The sequence below is a fragment of the Pygocentrus nattereri genome, chromosome 2, assembly GCF_015220715.1.
Source record: "Pygocentrus nattereri isolate fPygNat1 chromosome 2, fPygNat1.pri, whole genome shotgun sequence".
Classification (NCBI taxonomy): domain Eukaryota; kingdom Metazoa; phylum Chordata; class Actinopteri; order Characiformes; family Serrasalmidae; genus Pygocentrus; species Pygocentrus nattereri.
In genome coordinates, this window is record NC_051212.1 from 24020741 (window position 1) to 24033044 (window position 12304).

Consider the following 12304-nt stretch of genomic DNA (forward strand, 5'->3'; position numbering starts at 1 on the left):
CAAAAATATTTTGAAAATGTAATTGTAAATATCAGGACTTACAGGTTAGTTAGGTAACATAGAGTTAGCGTTAGGTGTCTGCATGGTATCAGTGTACATAGTATTTAAGGATCATCAGCCAAGAAATGGGAGAAAATCGGATTTTATCACAAATTACACTGAATCAAGGCACCACTGTTTCTCAACTAACCAAATTCTGAATTTTGTGAATAGTGACACCTGTACTGTCTCTCAAGCTAGTTGTGAAAGCTACAATGAGTTTATTATTCCATAATTGCTCTCTAAGAACTGGCTGGCTCGAACTAACTGGCTAGAATATCAGTAACTAAAGAGAATAAAATGAAAAAAGTTGGGGGAAAGGCCATGTATGCAATCGCCTAATTCACCCTCTGCCTCTCTCTATCTTACTATTTCTCTCTCTGCATTTTTCTTCCTGTTCCATTTGTCATTAATGTTTCTGTTCTGACTCCTCTGCTCTCTCTTCTCCCTCCCAAGGGCATCATTCTCACATAAGCCACATGTTCTCATGACCGTATAGTTGAAAGACAGCAGAGCTGCTCATAAAGTGATAGCACATGCTCTCCGCTCACATACACTCGCACATTTAGCCATGAACACTGAATACCATTGAGGGCAACCCATTCTGCTGAGAACATCTTTTTGCTATTGTTGATAGCTTCAAAACACGCAGTTCAAAGTCACAGCAGACTTTTTGTTGGCCTTTTTTTTCACAATATTTTTCTGCTGCCAACTGCAGTTTTATTTGGGCCATTTTATTGCACACGCTTGCAGAAAGGTGTGAAGAGTTGTCACCTGTGTTCTTGTTGTACAACTGTGAGGTGTGAACTGCCAGGGTCAAATAAGATGAGAAAATGATGCACTGTAGAGTGTGTTGCACATCCTGCACACTTCTGGCCTTGATGCCCTTGCAAGGGTACATTTTTTTCAGTCTGTGTATGCGAATAAATAGGATGTGGGTTCAGACTTTTTGCACACAAAATGTAGAAGAGCAAACGTTTCATATGAATAAAACCCTCCCACTATTTTTAACCATTTTTTAAAGCGAAAAAAAGTTCTATTCCAAGAAAGTGGAATAGAGTGCCACTACAAAGACAAGACATTTAATGTTCAAACGGATAAACTTTATTGTTTTTTGCAAATATTCACTCATTTTGAATTTGATGCCTCCAACACGTTCCAAAGAAGTTGGGACAGGGGCAACAAAAGACTGGGAAAGTTGAGGAATGCTCAAAAAACACCTGTTTGGAACATTCCACAGGTGAACAGGTTAATTGAAAACAGGTGAGTGTCATGATTGGGTATAAAGGGAGCATCCCTGAAAGGCTCAGTCATTCACAAGCAAGGATGGGGTTTCACCACTTTGTGAACAACTGTGTGAGCAAATAGTCCAATAGTTTAAGAACAATCTGAGATGGACTGACACAAAGTGGAAAAGTGTCCTGTGGTCTGACGAGTCCACATTTCAAATTGTTTTTGGAAATCATGGACGTTGTGTCCTCCGGGCCAAAGAGGAAAAGGACTGTCCGGATTGTTTTCAGCGCCAAGTTCAAAAGCCAGCATCTCTGATGGTGTGGGGGGGTGTTAGTGACCATGGCACGGGTAACTTACACATCTGTTAAGGCACCATTAATGCTGAAAGGTACATACAGGTTCTGGAACATATGCTGCCATCCAAGCAACGTCTATTTCAGGGACGTCCTGCTTATTTCAGCAAGACAATGCCAAGCCACATTCTGCACGTGTTACAACAGCGTGGCTTCGTAGTAAAAGAGTGCAGGTACTAGACTGGCCTGCCTGCAGTCCAGACCTGTCTCCCATTGAAAATGTGTGGCGCATTATGAAGCACAAAATACGACAACGGAGACCCCGGACTGTTGAGCAACTGAAGTTGTACATCAAGCAAGAATGGGAAAGAATTCCACCTACAAAGCTTCAACAATTAGTGTCCTCAGTTCCCAAACGCTTATTGAGTGTTGTTAAAAGGAAAGGTGATGTAACACAGTGATAAACATGCCCCTGTCCCAACTTCTTTGGAACATGTGGCATGCATCAAATTCAAAATGAGTGAATGTCATTTTGTATGATACTTGAAGTAAAAAAAATCCAAAATTTTATGGCTCCCGGACCACCTTTTGACATTAAAACTTGAAACCATTGATAACTGTGCAAGACTGCACACATCAACAAATGGCAATTAACATTAATACTTGTAATATTTAAAAAGCATTTCAAAGTAACATTCAGATAAAGTACATTCATAATACATGTGACAGTTTCCATTTGCAGCCTTTCCATTTTACAGATAAAGAAAAAACATCAAAACGAAAGACAGTTGTGAAACAGTGACTTTTATACCATCTTCCACATCTGAGTTAGTAATTGCTTTTAGTTGCTTATGGTTTGTTCACTCTCTTTAGTATTTGGAGCTCTGAAGCACAGTCTTGAGCATACACAGCACCTGCTTTGTAGTTTCAGGTCTTGTTTTAGCAGACTGGACTGTTAGCTAGTGACATCTTTGAGTCACACTGGCTAAAGTTGTGTTTTCTTCTGTTTGTACTCAATGAGTATTTCCTTTATTTCCTCTTTGTCTTCTTGTTTGTCTTCTGTACAAACTGATATTAATATTGTTAAAATAACCTCTACCCTCATGTGCACATGCATTCATACCTATTCAGGGGAAGGACTGGTTGCATTTTTCAGTGTTAATGAAAAAGTAATACATCAGAGGAAATCAAATGTATTTGAGTCATGCCATTGGCAAATCACACTGTCATCACACAGAGCCACACATTACTAGAACTTAATTTTATATGTCAGGCCTGGATATTAAAGCCAATTCAGATCTGTTCTAATTTGCTGGCATAAAGCAAGTCGGTAATTACACGATGCATGGCTGTGAAAATGTTAATCCGCTTGTGGACAGAGAGGAAATGTGTGGCCTTTGGCCAGTAGTCATTATTTCATATTGAATGTCTTCCGAGCACTACTCTCTGTCTCTTTATTAGGCAACATCTGCTTCAGCTGTTAAAGGGGAGGCTAAGCAGGAACTGCAGCTGCTAATTTCAGTCATGTGGCTCTGTTATTGTGCTGGCCTGAAGACACTGCCCTTCTTCTTTAAAAGGGCTTGGTCTGGTATTTTGTAAGAGGAAAAATGATCCCTGTATAAAAACAGTTTTTGATGTATTGTTGCCAGTTTAGGTTGCGTCTGATTTGAATAAACCTGCATAGAGTCAGTGAGGTGACTCTAAAATGTGTAGGTGTAATCATATACAAAACCACAACATATTAACACATTAACATATTAACGCTGCCCTCAGCAAGTGAGATGCTTAGTTAGGACAGCAGTGTTAAAAAATTCACTGTCTCAGTCGGGCAAGCAAACAAGCTGACATTTTCAGGGATGAACTATTCAGGTAACAACATACTCAATGTTGTCTTCATTCACTTTTATATCCAAACATCCTCTTATCATGGAAAAATAGTTTTATCTAGTTAAATCTAGCCAGTCTCTAAGCTATTGATATTATTTTTTTATTTACTATATATATATATATATATATATATATATATATACATTCAGCATTAACTATTATATAATTAGTAAATATGTAAATGTAAAATATCTTTATTGTGCAAAAAGAGTTAAAAATAGAACTAAACAAATTATAGTTAAACCAGTGGTGTGTACACATAACCACAGCAGGTTCTCTGGCTCGCCAAAAATGGTGCTAAACATTGTCTCATACGTGCATCATGTTCAACCGCACTACATCAGCAGACTCTGCTGGATTTCGGTAAATGTCACCATCGTTCATGGTGTCAGTAGCTCTGTGTTTTTTATGGCTTTGTTGAAACAATGGGCTGTGAGACCCCGCTGAGTGATACAGCTCACCGACAGAGGCTAGTGGACACACAGGCCATTCATTACGCTCAGAGTCCTGTGGTTTTATCTGCTCCCTCAACAACAACCTGGACTAACAATGAGTGTGTTCACATGTACTTAATAATCTGAACAATACAGAAAATCTAATTTGTCAATAATCTGTGTTTACCTGTGAAAGCTGAGTAAGAGTTTACATGTACTGAGAAATCCGATTACTGAGCTATTATTTATATGACCACTTGAACAATCATATAACTGCAGAAATCTGATTAAGAGCAGATTATTGGGTGCATGTAAACATACTTATTAACTCAGAGCATAAGTGACTACACAGCAGCAGATGAGTGATTACTGAGTGAGTGATTACTGATGAGTGATTAGCTGCTGTTTTTCCGACCAAACGCTGACATTACACACTGTACCATGAGCATTTTTACTGCTGCTTGTGTGTGTTTGTGTAAAAATATCAAAATATGTAAAATGTGTAAAAATTTAAGGGTTTAATTTATGGTTCTGATCTAATGTCTGCCTAGCAAAATGTCCACTATCACATATTGAAGCAGCACGCTACACAAAAATTGGTGTGGCAAAAGAATTCACAATGCAGTTAACCCATGTTTACAGTGTTTGCTGTATTTGTTTTAATTTTTTATTAATTTGGTGGGGTTAATGTCTTCATTAAGGGGTTAGAATCCTCCCAAACCCTCTGTAATTTGCACCCTGGAGGGAATGATAAAGAAAGAGAGAAAGAGAGAGCATAAATCTTTGCTTACAGAGTGACTGGCTGTGTGGGTTACAGGCTGGCCGTCTTCATAGTGAGTTGCAGTGAAGTCTTTTCCCAGAAGTTCCCTAACACACACACAGAAATAAACAAAGACAACTGTTTACTTTCATTTTTACTCATGAAAACATTCCCAATGAAAACAGCCCAGAATATTTTTCTGGTCAAACAGCCTTATCGCTCACAGTCTTGTGAAGTCTTGGCAAGCAATGTGATTTTGATCAAAACCTTTTGTTGCAACGATAAGATGTTTTGCCTGGCCACAATATTCTACCTTCTCCTCTGCCAAATTCATCATATTATGAAAAGGACGGCCATGAACAACAGCAACTGGATGGTCCAGTAAGATGAAGAATGGGCGTTGTGCTCTTGCACCTTTCTGACTAATACTTGCTCTACTTTCAGATCTGAAACCGATCTACAAAACACTTTCCTTCCCCCCCCTTTAGAAGCTCCCCGAGCTTCAAAGCAGAGTGTTCCCTGATCAGAGAGCATGCTGATCCCAGCCGCCACCACTTCTCCTCTATTCCATCAATCCTCCACTTTAGAAGTGAAATCTTTCTCATCATGCTTTCACAAAACACAAGCGTGATAAGAAGAGAATGGCTCAAGCTACAGTACAGTGGTGTGGTGCTCAGGCTTCAGAATGAGGGGAGAAAAAGAGAGAGAGGGCCGTGATCCTGTCAGAGAGAGGGTATGATTAGAGAGAGACGGAGTGGAAAATGTGAGGATCTGCACCGCAGCCTAATCACCACATTTATTCTCCACCTCGCTCTGTCTCCTCTCTCTCTCTGTCCTATACACACACACATGCAAGCACACATATCAGCCAACATAAAACAAGCACATCCAAAATCAAAATTTTACAGGTGAAGACTAAAATGTTCTTTATTTTTAATGTCAGTGAATGTAAAGAGATTTTATTAATTTGTTAAGTGTGTCTATTGGTCCATTCATTATGAATTTTTCCCACAATGTATAGCAGGCTGGTCTCCAAATGATGTAGAAAATAAAACTAAAGCAACAACAGAATTGTTATAAACACATACATGCACACATAGCCTCCCCAACACATAAAGTACAAACTATATCTGACACATACATTTAAGCATTATGATTCACAACCTCCCTCCCAAACTTTACATTCCTGTGTTTGTGTGGTATTTACATTGTCAAGTAACAGGTGTGGCAAAATGCACTGCAATCCCCTCTTGAAAGATTCTACAACACATCATGATTAGACTTTTACATAGTATTGATGCAATTAAAAATGTCCGATTATGCTGTTATACATTGTACAACGTGATGTAAACTAAAGGTGTTTACAAGTCACTTCATGCGAGTCGAGTCACGAGTCTTAAGGAAAGAATTTTAGTTTAGACTCAATATTAGCTGGAGGGATTGCATTGTACAAAAGTAACTTCTGCTAAAAACAGGCTTGTCAAATGTTTTATTCATTTATCAAACTAAGATTAGTAGCCCTAATTGAATTAATTTTGCTCATGTTGTTTCTTAGGGTTGTTACATATTTCCCCGGATTGTCTAGGTTTTTGGCTGCCTGTCCAAGAAAAAAAAAATTTCATTCCTGGACACAAATAGTCCAGTATTTCAAATATTTTCATAGGTTAGTATGTCTTATGAGTAGTAGTATTTCTTATTCTTATGATTAGTTCAGATTACACTGTATAAGTGTGTTGGAAAGTCACACTGCTGGTAATATTTTCTGGCAATAGGTAGCACCTAATCATTGATAACTGATAGAGTCGGTTCTGTTGCTGAACTGAATCTTAATCTTCTATCTTAAACTGCATCATAAGCATTTCTACCCATCCACTGAAAATATAAAATCAAGCCACTGATTGTAATGGTGGCAGATGGAACCAGACGCTCGCAGCAGAGTCAAGTCATATCATGAGTTAAGTCATGAGTTAGTTAATGGTGAGTTGAGTTGGGAGTCAGTCAACTTTTATGTTTTTTGAATATCAGCCCTTTATTTTCCTTTTTGAAACAGCCTTAAGTCCACATGGTGACAAAAAGACCATGTGTTTTCTCATGGGATTATCGGTCCCCAAACTTAGCTAAATATATGACCACATATACACATACACATATAACACATGTGGCAGTGGAGCATCAAGCTCAAGCTGTTGTAATTGCAGTCTCTTGGCTCGGTTTGCTGGACATGGCGGTGGGGGTGATAGATGGCTTTTTGGCTAAAATAATGCTGTATTTGCATGACGCCCAATTCCCCACCACAGCCACAAATAAACAGGCATCATAAGTGCAGCTGGTAGAGATTGAAGCACAAACGTTGACATATCACCCTGTGCACTAGTCATTACCCGCCAGTGCCGATCTTAATGGAAAATAAATTATACATTGCAGGACTTCCTGCAATAACTGAATGACAACTAATAGTAAACAACTATATGTGAACAGAAAATCTGTCTATGTGTGTGTGTAGAGAATGAACAGAGAGAATTGCCATTTCCTAATGCATGCTGTATCCATGACCAGTGCCCTCATACACAGCTGGTTTACATTCACAGCAGGTTTAAATCCAATATTCGGATGTATGAAATTGCACTGCACCTTTCAAGCTTTCGAAACACTGGAAAATAAAACATGAAAACAACACCAAAACGACACAGAGTGTGAAATCATATGACACAGGACAATGAATAGAAGTCTGAAGCTGTCAGAAATGTAGAGAGGGCTGAAATAAATCTCCCAATATGACTGGAGCAATCACCAGACAACATGACCTTTAGCACTCAGCAAATGTGGAATAATGCTTTGTCGTCGAGCTGCAATTTTAATGCAGACTGCCACTGTGATTTCGGAGGCTGTGTGTGTGAATGTGTTTGTGTGAAGGAATGAAGTTCATGAAAAGTGGAGGTCTGTGACATTTTGAACCACAGAATGCTGTTTTTCGATTTCAATCATTTGTTCATTCAACCTTTATACTCAGGAAACAGCCTCTCTTTTATAAGTTTTTTTTATAACTTTTATGAGTTTATAAAGAAAGATAAAAATAAAACAAAAGGTTAAAGCAAATGTACAAGACTAACATTGCATTAAAAGTAGAATCTGTTTTTAACAATAAGAAACAAAAACAAATATGTTAATTATCAAAATAGAACAAAACCCTGACATAAAAGGTAAAACTCAGAAACATAAATTGGTCAAGGCGTTTGTGTTGTGAGAAGATGTGTTTAGTGTTTGTGTCACGACTGGCCCCTCCCACTCCTCCATGTGCTTTTCTGTTTACTTTCCGTTTGTCCACATGTTTCTTTGTTTTGATTTTCACTGTCCTGCCCCCTTGTTTTGTGACTCTGCCCCTGATTGTTTCTACCTGTTTCCCACCTGTGTTTTGTGATCCCTTGTTATATAAGCCCTGTGTTTACCTGGTCTGTGTTGGTCTTTGTATGCATGCTTGTTTTGACGTGCTGTTTGTGGTCGATTTTGGCTTGTTCTGTTTGTAAGTGTATTGTTCGGATCATGTGGTACTTTTGTCATGTCTGACCCGCATTCTTTACATATTGGCCATTTGGACTGTTCCGACCATGACCCTGGATTTGCCCAGAATAAAACTTGCTTATCTTAGCACGTGTGTCCGCCTCATCGCTCCCAACGTCACAGTTTGCATTTTAACTACATATATATATATATATATATATATATATATATATATATATATATAAATACATGTACATATACACACACACACACACACACACACCTCAATGTTCCTGATGCACTCTTGAAAATAAAGGTGCAAAAAACGGTTCTTTGTGCATTGCCCTGGAAAAACTATTTTGGTCCCCTAAAGAACCTTTCAATAAATAGTATTTTGTAAACCATATTTGCAAATGAGTGTGGGTGTGAACAAGCTTTTAACAGTTTAAAGAACCTCCACAAAGTAAATGCTTTAGGAAAAATCCTTAAATTGGTAAATAACATTTATATTATATGATAAAACATTCTTCACAACTCACAAACTCTATTTTTCAAGGATGGTTTTTTCATGGATCCAAAAAATTATTCTTCTATGACATTGTTTAAAAAAAAAAAAAGTTATCAAGGTAGCCACCAGGCTATTTAGATACCTTACCTCAGTTTGGGTTCTTTTCTCTAACTGAGAGTGTAACAACTTGTGTCTGGTATTCAGACAGAATCACTGTTTACTTTACAATTTTATTCAATGACCAAGGTGAATTGCACTAATTGTAGCTTGTTTATGTCTATTAGCCTATAGAATAGTGGCTTTGTTATGGGGATGTGCATTCCAATTTATTTTGATATTTGAGTGAACTTAAGAGTTCATAAACAGATATCCGATAAGCTTCAGGAAAGCAATGAAGCAATGAAAGCCTCCATAATTCCACCAACCTCTACGTCCAACACCTGCAAAAAAGTAATGGAGGGCTGCAGGCTTACATTTTTAGGTGAATGCACTGGTGTTGCACAAAAAGATAGCACCATGCAGAGGAATATACTGGAAAATGTATTATTATTCAAAAACAGTCAATGGAAATTGGGAGGTTTTTACATTGGATGAGTAACAGAGAATGCCTCTTCAGTCAAGCTATAGAGCTAACAGAGGAAGCCCGTGTCATGTTGGATACTGACAAGGGCTACAGGAGCTATTTTCTCTTTAGCGGATAATTTGCCAACATGTTATTTGCCAGACAAAAAGAGTTTCATTGTTTTTGGACTTGGCTAAAATAAGCTAGAGTAGTTGATTTTTCAGTGAACTCTTCCTTTAATGGGTTAACTTGTCAAGTACTTCTTTTAAAGGTCAGTGGGCAGTGCTCCCAGTGTGTTACTCCAGCTTTAGAATGAAACTGCTCCACAGTTTCACCTGCTCTCAGCTGCACAAAAGCCCAGCAACACCCTGGTCTAAGAAAGCCTCTGATTAGCTCCTCCAATTAGCCCAGGCTTAGTGCGGAGAGAGCAGCAGTTCCCAAAGGCATGTGGGTAAACAGCTATATGCTCTCCAAACACAACCAGAGGGAAGACAGATAATAGCAACAACAAGCCCTCTGCTGCTGAGAGCATCAAAGCACTTTAAATTGTGTAGCGCGCACTATCACACACTGCTTTCTGGCCACATACACTCTCCTGTGGTGTTCCTGCTGATTTAGGTTCAGCTTCTTCTCTGCCAATCCTGTACTTAATCCTATCAAAGCGAATGTCTCGCTGGTGACTCAGAGACTCTTTAACTCGTGTAAATTTGCCACCACAGGAGTTAGGGCACATGCATGCCCACAGTGACCGTAGTAAAACAGATGAGCATCTGTAATCAGATCTTTCTGTGTGCTACAGTGTTGTCTATCACTGTACAAAAGATGCACAAGGCTTCCTTTATTGTTGGATACACTCAGACTTTTTCAGAGCAAGCGTGCAAGCTTTTACAAATGGACTGATAAGCAATTATTATTGATTCGCTTATTCAGAATAATAATGTGACTGTTGTATGACTTTTTTTCCCAACGAAATATAAATGTAAACATTTTTGGCTTTGTTTATTCACATTTTTTACATTTTAAATATATATATAATAGCATTGCTGAGAAATCACATTATTAACGGAAAGGAGTAGATTACATCGTGGAAATGGCCACGTTTTTTGCATGGGCCTCAAAGAGAAAGAGCCAGACTGCTCCCAGATCAGCACCAGAGGTCTCCAAATGACTGAATACAGAAAATAATTATAACGCTTCAGCAGGTTAATAGCATTAACCAGCTGGGCTGGCCTGAATAATTTGAATGCTCAGGTATTTGTCTGTTATGTTGGTATTTATTTATCTAAGCAATCACCACTCTTTATGACAGAAAAACAGCATCCTAACAGCCTACAATAAATGTAATCAGCAAAGGCCTGTGATAAGTTATTGTAAATACAGTATATGTAAAATGCTAAAAATGAAAAAATGATAGCTAACATAGTTGAATGCAGGGGCTGCTCTATAAGTACTATATCAACAATTGAGTAATTTCTTTATTGTCAGTTAATACTCCATGCTTAAATTCAAATGCATGTTAAATATAGAACAAAATGTACTCGCTTGTTCAAACACAAGAATTCTAACTGGTACTTGGTGCATTTATTAAATGTGTTAGGTAAACAAAGGATCTGTAGAGGAAGGTATTGTTACATATATTTCATGTATTATGCATAATTGGTATTTTTTAGAGCCACCCAAGACTATATGGCCATAATTTGTTCCTTTGATAAATCCAAACCAAAAAACACATTTATATTCCACATTCAAATTATCCACATACTGTATTTACATTCAGATCACTGTTATTAGCTAACTGTTGTGACACAGCTGCATTGGATCATGCTTTGCAGGTTAGACACCTCTGCTCTATCCACATGGAATGGCAAGTAGTGTCTCTGGTTGCACTTGTGCTTTAATGGAGCTAAAAGTATTCATGCCAAGCCTGGAGCTCAATATTTCAGCGGATAAGTGCTGGGCAGGAGGAGATAGTAGCTGCTTTGGAACTCAGCTGATGTAATTCCTTTTAATGAGCAGGCCTGAGCCACGCGACACTTCTTAACCGGACGCTGTGCTCTGTAAGAGCATGTGTATGTATGTGGGAGAGAGTGTTTGTGCTGTAATCTGCTCCTCCTGCTAATGATGATGATGATCAGTCCAGCTAGGGGCATGTTCAATAGTGTAGGAGAGAGATAATGAAAGAGGGAATAAAGGGGGGGCATGGGAGGCCAAAAGGAGAGAAAGTGTCAATCAATTTGGGCCTAGGAGAGAGAGAGAGAGAGAGAGAGAGAGATAAAGAGAAAGAAAGAAAAAGAGAGATGAGAGATAATCATTATTATTATTATAATTGTTGTTGTTGTTACAACTGTTATTGTCATTGTTCTTATTATCACTGACTGTAACTTCTTTAATAATCAGCTAAATAATCTAATTTAGTTTACTGCACTGATGATCAGAGAGAGAGAGAGAGAGAGAGAGAGAGAGAGAGAGAGAAAGAGAGAGAGAGAACTAGGGTGGTGCCATGGTAAGAAAGCATGCAGTTACAGAAATCAAGACTGAGTAGCAAAAACAAGATACTGAAAGTGTGTGTGTGTGTGTGTGTGTGTGTGTGTATTCTACAGCACTATTTTGAATGCCTCCTAGAGTCTGGAAGAGCTGTCCAGTGGGCTTTGTAGATTAATGTCTTTGTTTATTTGCAGCTGCACAGAAGATTCTAGGACAGTTTTGTGTGTGGGACTGTGTGTGAAAGTGTGTGTGTGAGAGAGAGTGTGTATGTGTGTGTGTATCTCTCTGCCAGAATTAAAACAGGTGCACTTTAGTAATCAGCAGTATATGGAAATTACTCACCACCCTCATTTGAAACGGTTTACTTCCTCCAAATGAATGGATGCCCTGAGAGAGCCCAGACCATCTTTCTTTAGCGTGGAGTATGAAAGCAAAGCTCAGTCCACCTTTCCTTCTCCTTCTGTTTACAGCACCTAATAAAGCCAGTGTGTGTGTTGAACGTTAAACAGGAAAGGCCAGGCTAAAGTGAGTTGTACTGGAGTGGGCAAAAAACGTCATTCATCTCCCTCCTGTTTTGCTATTTGTGGAGGGCTACATACAAAAGCA

General features: G+C 38.6%; 1 protein-coding gene across 3 annotated transcripts in view; it reads right to left on the reverse strand.

The window, feature by feature from the left end:
- Positions 1 to 12304, reverse strand: part of adam19a (ADAM metallopeptidase domain 19a) — a 104345-nt gene that overhangs the window by 45618 nt on the left and 46423 nt on the right. For all 3 annotated transcript variants that reach the window (XM_017699645.2, XM_017699644.2, XM_017699643.2), the window contains exon 4: positions 4678 to 4753. In XM_017699645.2, coding sequence (XP_017555134.1) covers positions 4678 to 4753 — 76 coding nt within the window. The remainder of the gene's footprint in view (positions 1 to 4677; positions 4754 to 12304) is intronic.